Source organism: Rattus norvegicus, chromosome 13 (genome assembly GCF_036323735.1).
Source record: "Rattus norvegicus strain BN/NHsdMcwi chromosome 13, GRCr8, whole genome shotgun sequence".
NCBI lineage: Eukaryota > Metazoa > Chordata > Mammalia > Rodentia > Muridae > Rattus > Rattus norvegicus.
The window spans coordinates 79,022,857-79,037,063 of NC_086031.1; the positions used below are offsets into that span (position 1 = coordinate 79,022,857).

A 14,207-nucleotide genomic window follows, 5' to 3' on the forward strand; every position below is an offset into this window, starting at 1 on the left:
TCACATTGTCAGCCGGGCCCTTCCATTGCTGTTTGCCTTGCGATGCCCATCATGGGACATGGGTGGACCCTCTACATGGCTCCTGAGAGGTTGGCATCTGTGTCTCGTTTCCTGTGAATGTCTGTGGTTCTGACCTTTCTTGTATCCACGCAGCCTCCTGCCAGGACATGTCTTGCAACAGCCAAGGGGAGTGCATCGAGACCATTGGGAGCTACACCTGCTCCTGCTACCCGGGCTTCTATGGGCCAGAGTGTGAATACGGTGAGGCTGAAACCTGGGCGGTGTTATTTCAGAGTAAGGCTGCTCTCACGTGAGAGACGATGCCAGAAAGTAAATTATGATGGAGTCTCTCTAGCAAGTAAAGATAAGAGCCCCAATGCTGACTGCCCGTTCATACGATCGTCTCCAAACATTTGGGATAAAATCACTTTATTCTTGAAGAGAACATTCACTCATGATATTTCAGGGAGTAAACAAGAAATAGAAAGACAGGAAGCCTTAGGGCTGGAGAGATGGCTCAGCAGCTAAGAGCACTGGCTGCTCTTCCAGAGGACCCAGGTTCAATTCCCAGCATCCACATGGCAGGCAGCTCACATCTGCCTGTAACTCCAGTTCCAGAAGACCCGACACCTTCACCTGGACACACATGCGGGCAAAACACCAGTGCACATAAAATAAAAATAAACATTGAAAAATGCTAAATGAAAGCCTTAAAGTTAGTTTTACATAGTCAAATAAAAAATGTTGAGTGAATTGAGCCATCAAAAAAAAGTGACTATTTTCTAAGATGCTAGCAGTACAAAGGAACTAGACTAGGATGGAGGGCTGGGGCTAGCAGCCTAAGAAGAGAAGGTAAGGAGAGTTACAGCTCACTGTAAATATAGCGGAGTGGGGCTACAATAAGAAAAGAAAATATCACCATTTTGTTCCTTACAGTCCAAGAGTGTGGAAAATTCGACATCCCGCAACACGTTCTCATGAACTGCAGCCACCCTCTGGGGGACTTCTCCTTCAGCTCACAGTGCACCTTCAGCTGTCCTGAGGGCTATGACCTGAACGGACCCAGTGAGATGCAATGTTTGGCCTCTGGAATCTGGACAAATAATCCCCCGCAGTGTAAAGGTACATCAACCTTACTTTTTCCATCCATACTAAATAATTAGAACCTGGGAGATCATTAATGGGGATGGTGGCCTTTCTGTTAAAAACTTGAGAAATAGGGACTGAAAAGGTGTCTCCATGGTTAAGAACCCTGGTTGCTCTTCCAGAGGATCCAGGTTCATTTCCCGGCACCTCCATGGCGATTCACAGACATTTATAACTCCAGTTCCAGGGAATCCATTGCCCTCTTTTGGCCTCTTGCAGGGACCAGGCAGACACGTAGTATACTGATACACATGTGGGCAAAACACCCATACACATGAAATCTTTTAAAGTAAGATAAAAGATAAAACCTCAAGAAATATTAAGTTCTGCATTAGATGGAAATTCAAGTTACCACAGTTATTAGCCAAGCAGGCTAACCTGAATTTTCTTTTTCACAATGCTTCTCCTTCCTTGCCTAGAGGTGGTGGTTAATTTTTTTTAATCCCTAGGGGAAAACATTGCAAAGGAACTCCTTTCCTTTTGGTACTTGTAAAGCATGGGCATTTGGGTTCTACTTAACCAACCAAGAATGACCTTAACTGACACTTTGAGAAAGTATAAGTGCCACAGAATCCTAACACATCCTAAGTCTGGATAAAACTTGTCCTAGAGTGAACGTCACAGCTCTATGCATATTCTTGGCCTCCTTATGCTCATCCCTGAGCAGCCCTGAAGGAGGAAGCCTGGTTATAAAACAGTCCTGCAAGAACACTCATTCTAGCACTGGTCTAGCTGTAGCTTCATTGGGAAGAGAGAGACTTGTTTAATATGGCCAGAGATGAAACAACGGAACACCTGGGGTGGGGAGAGTCCCAGGTCCTGAGTATCAAAGCAAGTGTCAGGACATTGGAATATACAAGATCCTATCCCCGACCCCCCACATCTTAGTTGTAGCATCAATGAAACTTGGCCATCTTGGAGAGAAGCCAACCTGAATTGTCAATTTTAAGTTTCCTTCCACCAGTTCCGAGCTAGGTGGTATAAATCTGGAAAACGGGATCAGTCAGTGGAAAAGCAAAGGGCTTATTTTGCTATGACCAAAATAGAAAGATCTACTCTTTCCCTATCTCCTCATCCCCAGGTTCAGAATGGTGCCATTCATACATCTCATATAAGAGATGTATATCAATCCATAGACCTTCAGGAACAGACATAATGCATCATTCAGATGTTTTATCTAAGATGGCAAATGCATCAGTGCACAGATACTAAATGAACTTCAGGGTCAGACTTGTAATGCAGAAAGCATAAAGAGTGCTAAGAGCTTGGAGGACTTTTTTTTTCTGTTTTCTTTTTTCTTTTTTTCGGAGCTAGGGACCGAACCCAGGGCCTTGCGCTTGCTAGGCAAGTGCTCTACCACTGAGCTAAATCCCCAACCCCTTGGAGGACTTTTTAACAAGGTTCAGGTCACTCTGAGATCTGGTACCCCATGTCTGGACATCTGCCCCGCTCCATCTAGTTTCCATAGGCCGAGCCATGCTGTTCTCTGTGCAAATGGCTTCTGTCCACCTGGATTGTTTTTCCATTTCTTTCTCGTTGGTTTTTCTGTTTAGCTGTGCAGTGCCAGAGCCTGGAAGCCCCTCTCCATGGAACCATGGACTGTACACACCCATTGGCTGCCTTTGCCTATGACTCCAGCTGTAAATTTGAGTGCCAGCCTGGATATCGGATGAGGGGCTCTGACATACTCCACTGCACTGACTCTGGTCAGTGGAGTGAACCATTGCCAACCTGTGAAGGTAAGATTACTTTTTACAGCTTTCAATATGACCCAGAAAGCGTCTTACCATGGTAGAACGACCAGGGACTCTTAATGTCAAGGCAACCTTCTCTAGAATTGTATTTGTTCAACCTCTGAATGCTGTGAGATTTCTTATCTGCAAAACGGGGCTAAGAGTAGCCAGGTGCATTGCAAGAATTAAGCACAGGAAATGCACACAATGGAATAGCAAGTAGGAGCAGGACATGGTGCCACATGGATGTAATCTCAGCACTTGAGAGCCCAAGACAGGAGGATTTCTGCAAATTAAACGTCAGCCTGGATTGCACCATAAGTTGGGGGCTAGCTTGGACTAAATAATGACACCCTGTCTAAAGGAAAAATTAAAGACAAAGAAGAGAAAGAATGGTAAGTGTACAACACAGGGATAGCCTTGGGCATTTGCTTATTTCAGGTTCTGCCTGCATTAATCACATCCCCTCCCCCATCCCACCGGCTGTGCCTCTGCAGGGCAATAGCCTATGCTTGAGAAGAAGTTAAAGCAGTAGCTACGGGGATGATGAGAGATCTGGGGTCAGAAGCTTTGGAAGGAGGCTCTGCAAAGGAATAAGAGAACCTGCATTGTAGAATAGCTGTGGGGATAGAATACATGGAGATTGAGTGGTGTTTGGACACTTTGTCCCCTCATCTTATAGGGTAGGGATGGGGGAGAGAGTAGAAGATTGAAGCCTGGATTCCTAAACTCCCAGAACCTGGATTTACAAGCCAGGCTCAAACACCATTAGCTGGGAGACTTCTGGGAGAGGCTAGGGCAATGGTTCAATGGGTAAAGTAGTTGCTGTTCAAGCATGAGTCCCTGAATTTGTACTTCAGAATCAGCACGAAACCAGGAGTGGTGGCATGAGCCTGTAACCTCGGCATTTGAGCAGGGGAACTAGAGACGAGAAGATCCCTTGAGTTCTCTGGCCACTGGCTGCAACAGCAAACCCCGTGCTCAATAAGAGACTCTATCTCAGAAATGAGGTGGAGAACAGACATCCAACATCAACCTCTGGCCTCCACACCAACACACATGGACAGCTGAACACACACACACACACACACACACACACACACACACACACACACACAAGCACAAGCACAGGCATGTATACCTGTCAACACATAGACTTTGGGAGATCATGTGAGATTTCTGACTCTCATTTTTTTTTACTATAAAGCAAAAGAAGAGACCAGAAGATTGAACCCTTATGTGCTCTGATAATGTAAAACCTAGAGGTCAGGGTGAAAGAGTGGTATCCGTGCTCTGCAAGTCTGCAGACATCTAGAGATGTAACACCTGCCCAGAAAGGTGCCAGGAAGCTAGACTTTGTCAGAACTATGGTCATACAGAGCATAGCAGTGTGCAGAAACTCACTTTGAGCTGCACTACCTTGGCAAACAATGTCTGACTAGCATCCTGTGTTCTAGGGACTCATCATACAACACTAGGTCATGGCATGTACAACAAAGCCACACCATTTCATCTGCTTCCTCATAAGCCTATTTTTTCTATATCTGTTCTTTTAGAATCCAGTAAACATTTAATGAGCACCCAGACCTTACCAGAGTACTGGGCTCCAAGATACAGTTTTGAATGACTACTACAGCATCAAAGAGACTGGTGTGAAAGGAAGAATTACATCAATGCATAAACAGCACAGTGCAGGGGCTGGGAGAGCCCACACAGGAGTCTTACCCCTCAGTTAGGGTGGACAGGGATGCCTTCTGAAGGAAAGTAACATTAAAACTGCGATCTGAAGAAGGGCAGGCAAAGGGGGACATAGGAAGGGTAGTTTTCCTTTTCGACAAAGAAAGATTTAAGGTTTTGATTGTGTGACGATATGGGCAGGATCTTGCAGGAGACTCTTCTAAAAAAGACTTCGTATCTGCCATTTCCCCTTCAGCCATTGCATGCGAACCGCTGGAGAGCCCCCTCCATGGGAGCATGGACTGCTTCCCATCCACAGGAGCATTCGGGTACAACAGCAGCTGCACTTTTCGCTGCACAGAGGGATTCGTGCTGATGGGAAATGATGCCATTCATTGTGCTGACTTGGGGCAGTGGACAGCCCCAGCCCCAGTCTGTGAAGGTACTGCGATATTGAATCATTCCTCAGCCATTCCTTGGAGCCTCTCAGGCACTATGCACACTTGACACTACCATTCGCTTATCTGTCAGACGTTCATTCACAGACAGCTTGAGATATGCTGGGCTCTTTGTGTTTAGTGCCAAGGATCAAACAGTGGGCAAAGCATCTTTTAAGTGCAGTGTTCAGGACAGCATAGTTAAGGCAAGACATGCTTTGGCTCACGCGCCAGGAGTGGGCTGAGGAGATCGACACTGAGGAAAAGGGTGATGAGTGAGGAACAGAAGGAGATGGTAGAAGAGGAACGGACAAGGCCTAGTTCTCTGGGTTGTTATGTTGTTGTTGTCAGCAAGCTTTTAGGCTCTCTGGGTTCTGTGACTTCTATTAAAATGAGACACTAGTAAAACTTTACCTACTGTGTCACCAATAGTGGAGAGTCAATGGGTTTTATTTTTTTTGGTTCTTTTTTTTTTTTCGGAGCTGGGGACCGAACCCAGGGCCTTGCGCTTCCTAGGTAAGCGCTCTACCACTGAGCTAAATCCCCAGCCCCGTCAATGGGTTTTAAAGCCATTGACTCTGCTCTGCGTGGTCTCATGTGACAAAGGGACCCTCTTTTAGTATTCTGTGTTTTCGATGTTTTGCTCTAAGATAGAAACTGAGTCACAAGGAGGTCACTGGGATTGCCTTCTTTGACAAAGGATAGCCGTACAGAACCAAGTTCCAGAAGTGCACGGCAGCAACCTGGGTCGCCATTTACTGGTGCTCTTCAACAACTGTGTGAATCCCAGATCTGTGGGCGCCCTCATTCTGAATTGAGGGTTCTGTTGGTTCTCCAGAGACTTCCAAGTACTTGAAGAGATATGTGTCTATTCAGCTCCATAGTAGCACTATTCAAATAATAAAATGTGGAAGAAAGTGAACATCAGCAGATGAATGGATAAAGAAAATATGGTATCCATATATAATAGAATACTATTCAACTTTAGAAAAGGAATTTCAACATAGGCTCCAATATAGATAGACTATAAAGAGTGGTGATGATTAAATGTGCTGGTGTGTATTGTCCAGGAGACATAGAGATGCTAAGCCCTGAGACACTCTAAAAAGATCCCAAGGAATCGCTCCAGCCACTTTGTCTTCAGACAAGTAAATATCAAATAATCCAGAACGGATAGTTGGATATTTTCTTAAGCATCTCGAATCGAAGTCTCCTTTTATAGTCCTTGCTACTGTTTCTACACCAATTGTCACCAACAGTCAGGGTCTACGGCTGCTGCACAGCCTCCGGTGTCTGCCAGTGCCTCTGCAAATGCTTCTGGGCTGGTAGCCAAGGTTTATTGAGCAGTTCCTGTAATCTCAGACAGTCTGATGCCGAGAGAGTGAAAGCTATTATTCATATTTTAGGTGTGAAAAAATAGAAAATAAGTGTGTTTCCTCCATATAGGACTATCTTATATATTTAAAGATTGTAGTATAGGAGAAGGACCAGCTAGGACAATGGGAAAGAAAATGAATAAGGTACAATCATATGTGGCTGTGTGAATATGTGTGTGCGTGCGTGCGTGTGTGCGTGTGTGTGTGTGTGTGTGTGTGTGTGTGTGTGTGTGTATACATATACAATATCATAATGAAGCCCATCACTTTGTATGCTAACACTGTTCTATAAAAAAAAATCAGTTTGACCAGGACCATAATTTTTATTCTGCTTTTCCACTGAATGTTGTATAGACATACACCTCCAAAATCTTTTGCAAGTAAAACACATAAAATTTAAGAGCCATGAGTATTCCTTTTGTGAATCCATAATTTACTTTCAGCCCCATTTATGGTTGTTTTGTTCTTACAACATCTTAACAAAAATCCGTGAGTTGATTTTTGTTATGCTTCTTGGTTTTAGGCTTTGTGGAGATGTTTGAGTCCAAGAAATGATAGCTTAAGATCTGTTGGTACACACTACTAAACTTTCCTACCCTGACTCGGCCAACACTGGCCCAAACGTTTTTCCTTGTAAAAATCCATCGAGCAACATTGACATTAAATGTCAACCTATTTAACTTCCAAGTTAAACAAGCCCAACTCGTGAATCCTTAAAGACAATGTTCAGTGAACTGAGTCATCTAGAAATCAAGTAATCTATGATCCTACCTATATATGCTATTTAAAGCAATAAAATCATGGAGGCAGAGAGTCAAATGGTAGAATGGAGGGAAAGAGGACTTACTGTTAGTGAGAGTGGAGTTCAGCCTGAGGCCATGAAGAGTCCTAGAGATGAGGGCTGGTGAAGACAGTATGAAGATTCAAATGCAAAGACACCGAACCAGACATGAACAGGGCTGAGGCCAAGGTCAACAACACTTCTCTAGGGCTCTTCTCTTACGCCCTGCCTTCCTCACCCCTTAGCGTTGCAATGTCAGGAGTTTCCGGTCCCAAGTAAAGCCCAGGTGAGCTGCTCGGACCCCTTCGGGACCTTGAAGTACCAGTCAGCCTGCAGCTTTTCCTGTGATGAAGGCTCACTCTTGGTGGGAGCAAGTGTGATAAGATGCTTGGCTACTGGACACTGGAGTGAGGCCCCTCCTGAATGTCAAGGTAAGAATGTATTCACCCCCATTCTTTTCAGCGGTAAGTTGGAGGCAACACTCTTAAAGAATATTTAGTGAGTTCGTGAGTGCTATCTGTCACTAACTCCTTCATCCTCTACCCCCAAGACCCCGAGAAACAAATGCTATCAGAGACTAAGCAAATATAGTGAGTGTCAGGATATTTGGCAATGGATACTAGAATGTGAGGACCTAGGCACTGTCTTAACCAGAGTCTACACCAGGACTTGCAGGCTCCTATCACAAGTGGTATGCCCTGGAGGAATGAGAAAGGTAGAATTACAGGATCTAGTAGTAAGCATTCTCTGTGTAACACTGGAGAAACATACTTAGTCTGGGAGCAATGGGGAGAATACATGCTGTGAACTGGAGGATAGATAAAGCATTCTCGGAAGAAAGCCAGGTGTAGCCTCATTAGGACAATGTGTATCTGTGTTAGACTTAGTGTTAGGAAGCCAGCATGTCCTGGGGGCACCATAACATCCTGTGTGAGGCAGAGCTGTTCTAGTCACTGACTTTATGAATGTGTGATTTTCATATTTTCCTATTTCTTTCTCTTTCGGTGTACCTAATAGCTTTAGCCAGGTGTATGACAAACACTTTTAACAAAACAAGATTTCTGATTTCAAAAAAAAAAACTACAAATAGATAAGAAAACAGAGAAATTAAAATATCCTCTTAAATATCAACCAGCCAAAGTAAATACTTCTAGCATTCTAGGATGAAGTACTTCTAATATGTTCTCACCCAATATTTTTGTAATAGTATTTTTATCGTGTATATTCAGTTTATCAGCATACTTCATATGTTCAATATGAAATATTTCTGTATTATTTTACTTTGTATGGGCTTTCAATATCTGAGTAAAAGCAAGCAGGTAATGTTTTCCATGAAGAGGAAAATACTTGCTATTCAGGTCACACAAGGGTACACACACACACACACACACACACACACACACACGCCATTGTAAAGCAAACATTTCATGTATGAATAACTAGTTAGTTGATCAACAGCACAGTAGGATATCCTTCATGCCATGCTTCAGAACCTAAGTCAGGTTCTGAGTTGGGGTTGGGAATGAAGAACTGGGTGTCCATAGAACACAGTGAGCCTTGTCCCTCACTCTTATCCTTACTCCGCTGAAATCTAGACAGCTTTGAAGAATTGCTCTGAATTCCTCAGCAAGGTTATCGGAGGGATCAGACCCTTCCAGGAAAGCTACCCATTGCTCCACAGTCCTGCCCAGGGGTGTTCACAGCCAGGGGGTTGCCACTCACCCCAGCTTCCTGTGACCTTCCAGTTCCCTTCTGCTTTTAGCCCTTTGTTTACTCTGAGGGAACTTTCTCCTCTTCTTACTGGGTGCACATCAAGTGAAATACCCACATGTGGTTAAGGCAGGAAGGTGCCACAAGGCCTGAAATCCACAAGCTATTGTGACACTTCCGAGGGAGAGAGTGTTATCAGATAATTTCCCTTGTCGCTGTCCCCACAGCCCTCTACACTCATCCTTGCAAAGTCACAGGAGAGTTGGAAATGACTCCACCATGACTTCACCAAACCAAGGACCCACACCCTTTTCCCCTTTGCATTTCCAGCTTACAGCCCTCCCCATCACACAACACACACACACACACACACACACAAACATACAAACACACACACACACACACACACAAAACACAGGAAGACTTTGCAAGTGGCAGACAGTGTCTCAGTCTCTGTACAAGTTGATAGATTCAGAAGAGTGTTGCTAGGGAGGGTATGAAAGGAAGAGACAAGAAAGGTACAGACAGCACCTTAAAACTTTAAGCTGTTGAGTTATCTGACCTAGGGCTGCTGTCCCACTTCCTCTAATTTAAAGCCATACACTGCATAACCAAGACAAGGAGCAAAGAAGTCCCTGAGACCTTGTTTACACTTAGTCCTTCCCTTCCGAGTGTCAGCACGATTCATCTGGCCTTCGTTGCTCAGTGAATCCAGAGAGGTCAGTCTTGATAGCTACTGATGTTGGCACTGAGAATCTATTCACTCTTCATCTGACTAAGTCATTTTAAGATCTTGAGGTTCAGAGAGGTGAAGCGACTTGCCCAAAGTCACAAAGTGTCAGTACCCATCCAAGTCAGTCTCCAAGCACCTCACACTCGTGCCTATATATGCTGCCAAATAACTGTGAGACCTGATTTCATTTTTACTGGAAATTGACTTTGGTGGGTCATTTATGCCTGGTGCTGTAGGGTGAGCTTTCTGGGAAGGGGTGGAAATTGGCATATACAGTCAACCAATGAAATAGGCATGCATTTTATTCCCTTTTACATTTAATCTTCAGGCATGGCTTCAGTGACTTGCTATATAGCTAAAAAGAACTATGAGGCAAGAGTTACCATTTTCATACATTGAGAATAAATCAGCCAACTTTGCATAGGGTCACCATGCACAACATAAGCTAAGATGTGGACCCAGATTCTCTCACCACTTGCTGGGGAAAGGGGAAAAAATCACCCCCACTTTCACCTCTAAGTTCTTGGCATTGTTTGCTGGAAATAGCATCCGGTTTATTTCTCAAGAAGACATCAAGGGAGCAATTTTCCCTGAGGTCTAGGGGCACCAACATGAACCACGCTACTATCTCTCTAAGGGGCAGCAAGTCCTTTCAGAATCGCTTCTGAAACCCTGAGTGGGTGAGGTCTCAGAATGACAGTCAACCGTAGGCTGTAGCAGTCACCCAGCTCCTGCTCCCTGGTGTCTTAAAGAGAAAAAGTCAGAAATGCAAACAAAATGATCACCTTTAACTAAATGCAGAGAAAGGCATAAAGCAGTCACATGCAGTGTTATGCACACACACACACACACACACACACACAGAGAGAGAGAGAGAGAGAGAGAGAGAGAGAGAGAGAGAGAGAGAGAGAGGCGATGGGTTTGAAATGCCAAGCTCTAACACAAGCTCCCCTCTCCTGCTTTGTCTCTCCTCACGGCAGCTGTCTCCTGCACCCCTTTGCTCAGCCCTGAGAATGGAACCATGACGTGTATCCAGCCTCTTGGGCATTCCAACTACAAATCCACATGCCAGTTCATGTGTGACGAAGGATTTTATCTATCTGGACCAGAAAGATTGGACTGTTCTCCATCTGGACACTGGACAGGCAGCCCTCCAATGTGTGAAGGTAGGCACGTGGGTCTGTCCTTTCTTGTGACTTCTCAGATACCATCAGAGAGGAAAGACCCACACAGAGGTGAAGCTGTGCCTGAGTCAACAACAGGCATGAGGATCTAGACCAAAAAATCTCTCTCTTTCTGAATAACCTTGGAAAAAACTGAGTAAAGCACTTCACACTTAATGCTTTCGCATCGTCATAGGACATGAGATCAGCATTCTAGAGTAGCAAGGGAAGTCAGCCTTATCCCCATGCTGTAGATGAGAAAGAAGCACAGGCTTCTGAGGTGACATGGTCTGAGGGCATCACCATTCACAAACGATGGCTCTCAGCTATACACTGAAGCACTTATTTTCTTCTAAGCACTCTTGCTCTCTTTCTACCACACTCTCCAACCATCTGCTTCTACACCAACCTTTACCCACCCCATTATGTCTCAGAGTAGTAGCTTATTTGGGAATGGGTGTGGTCTAAACTTCTCTAGCTCTTGCTTTTCTTTCTACCTCTTTATGGGCTTTACACTCAATGGTAGCAGAAACTCTGCCTACTCCATCATGTGTGTGTGTGTGTGTGTGTGTGTGTGTGTGTGTGTGCATTCATATGTATGTGTAATATATGTGCATGCCTGTGTGTGCACACGCATGCATGTTTGTATAATATGTGCATGCCTGTGTGGTGTGTGCACATGCATGTGTGCCTATGTGTGTATAATATGTGTGCATGCCTGTGTAGTGTGTATGTGTATGTGTGTGTGCAGGAGTTGTATGCATATGGTCACAAAAATATGATATTAGAAGACTTCCATCACTGCTTTTGACCTTTTCTTTAAGACACATGGTCTCTCACTGAACCCAGCCCTCACACCAGATAGCTATGCTGACCAGCCAGCAAGCTCCAGGTATCCACCCGTCTAAACACCCTCAGTGCTAGGATTATAGATGTGTGTGATCATGGCTTTTACACAGGGCCCCAAGGTCTGATCTAGGTCCTCAGGCTTGCCTGGCAGGTCCTTTACCCCCAGAACCATCTCCTCAATCCCTCCTTAATCTTTATGTTGCCTGCCATAGTAAATGGAATCCAAATGACTATGTAACAAACACCAGTTGAACTGAAGCTAACCAGGTAACACTCACTCAAGTGCAACAGGCTGACAGTGTGAACTGCTGGAACCTCAAAAACAGGGTGGGCCTCCTGTCTTTAGTTTCCTGGTAGTACCCAGCAGGCACAATGTATCGCATATGGTACAAACATATAGTATGCTCTAAAACAGAAGTGCACTCTGTTGGTTAATCTATGGTTCCTGTTTGGTGTCAAAGGGGTCACTTCCTATTTAGCATTCAATGTAGTCAGAGTTAGTAATAATGAGAGAAACACTTCACATAGATTTTCTTATTCAGTCTACACAAACCACTTCTAAAGAAGCTATTGTTATCTCCTTCTGAAAGGTGACAAAAACGGGGCATTAAGAGAATGACTGTCAATAGGCACATTGTAAGATGGGCAGAATGGCTGAACACAGGATGTTTCCAGAGAACCACACTGCCACCTAGTGGCAGGGATTCTAAGTCCTGGGTCCAGGCACAGACGCAGGGGTAAATTCTGAAGCAGGCCTTAGAACTGTGACCAGTGATTAGACGAGAGCATTTAAAATGTGTTAAAATTGTGGGAAAGACAGCTAAAATATTATTCATTCATCCCTACATTGCTATCCCAAGACGCTTTACTAAAGGGCACAAACACTACCACCTGCTGTCAAAAAGATATACTACAGGCCCTAAGGAACCAAGGCCATGTGAGGAGAATTTACACCTGTGTTTGCTGCCTGTTTATTTATCGCTCACCTTTTATTTCATTCGTCCTAGTAACTTGTTCATTCACTATATTCTCCAGAGTGTATTTTATGGGCAAAACCGGTCAAATTTCATTTATATATTCCATTAAACGTTTAAATTTTTTATGTAGCCAGTTTGGTTGCTAACCCTGTGATCTCACAGTCACTTCCCTTTATTCTTTCCCAGTCCTCTTTTCTCCTCAGGAGGAAGCATGTGCCTCCTCCTCCTCCTCCTCCTCCTCCTCCTCCTCCTCCTCCTCCTCCTCCTCCTCCTCTTCCTCCTCCCTGTGAGCCCCGAATCCCCCCTTGAATAGCGCCTCTAACAAATGGTCCTCAGTCTGGTCAAGCTTCTCTAATCCTAATTTTAAAGATATTTGTATCTCTGCTCTTGATTCATTATCAACATTTATATGGTATATTTAGGAAAGTGATTCCTTTTCATTTTCCAACCAAGCTTTAACAATTTGGCCCCTAATGCTGCCTTGGAACCCTGGTTATCATGCAATATTTTTTTTTTCAGAAGTGACCAGCTGTTTCTCTTTTCACTATGCAGCAGGGTTTCCATTTGATGAGAGAGGGCTGTGTTTCTACAAGTATTTCCATTATGGGAATGACACGGGTTCTCTGGGCCCCTTGGGACTTGAGATCTGCCTATGTTGTCCTGTCTCCTCCTGCCCTTAGCCCTCAGAGGACATGAGATCTTCCCCATCAGCCTAGCAACGACTTAGACACTTCTAATTTTCATGATGCTGCCTGTGATCTGGATTGCTTATGTCCAGTTGCTGTGTCCCTCCTGTCCCCACCCGTAGATCACTTCCCTGACACATACCATTGCTGTCCTCATCATTTACAAGGTTCCTCACTCACTGTCCCTCTGGAGATCATGTCTGGCTACTTAATTCAGCCCCTGATGCCCCTCATATGTCGATGAGCTCCGGGAAAGCCATTCAGACTGTGGGCGACTGCCAAGAGCATCAGGGAGGGTGCACTGGGCCCGCCTCCTGGGGAGTGGGTGGGATTTAGTAACGGACAGAAACGGGGGTCACTGTGAACCAAGAGTCAAGGCAAATGCAGCATCAGCTAGAAATGCCCGAGATAAGATACAGGCAGTAGCCAGTAACTATTTGTCAACTATTCAGTGAATAAACTTTGTGGAACTTTCTCATTTGATCCTCCAGCCATCAAGTGCCCAGAAATCTTTGCCCCAGAACAAGGCAGCTTGGACTGCTCTCATGTTCATGGAGAATTCAGTGTCGGCTCCACCTGTCACTTCTCCTGCAACGAGGAGTTTGAGCTCCTGGGATCTCGAAATGTGGAGTGCACAGTGTCTGGAAGATGGTCAGCGCCTCCACCAACCTGCAAAGGTAATGACATACCCGGGAAGTTGCGCTGGGAGGCATTTTCCCCACAGTGGTAACACGAAGCCCCTCTCTGTGACAAGTACAAATTACACTGTTAGTGCGGTCAGCACAGTCGTAGGTTTTAAGGACCTTCCAGGATTCCACAGGACTTTTCTGTCCAGGAATAAAAGATGCCCCGATTTTTACGAAGAAAATTTCGTTCATGTCTTCTAAGCCTATTTATCTCGAAGGTCTCTGTTGAACAGGGTGGCACTTTGTCCGTCAC

At 44.7% G+C, this 14,207-nt stretch overlaps 1 protein-coding gene across 2 annotated transcripts in view; it reads left to right on the plus strand.

The window, feature by feature from the left end:
- The window catches only part of Selp (selectin P), a 35,616-nt gene that overhangs the window by 13,478 nt on the left and 7,931 nt on the right, over positions 1-14,207 (plus strand). For both annotated transcript variants that reach the window (XM_006250150.5, NM_013114.2), the window contains exons 4-10: positions 154-261; positions 937-1,122; positions 2,700-2,885; positions 4,813-4,998; positions 7,396-7,581; positions 10,574-10,759; positions 13,760-13,945. In XM_006250150.5, the coding sequence (XP_006250212.1) occupies positions 154-261; positions 937-1,122; positions 2,700-2,885; positions 4,813-4,998; positions 7,396-7,581; positions 10,574-10,759; positions 13,760-13,945 (1,224 nt within the window). The remainder of the gene's footprint in view (positions 1-153; positions 262-936; positions 1,123-2,699; positions 2,886-4,812; positions 4,999-7,395; positions 7,582-10,573; positions 10,760-13,759; positions 13,946-14,207) is intronic.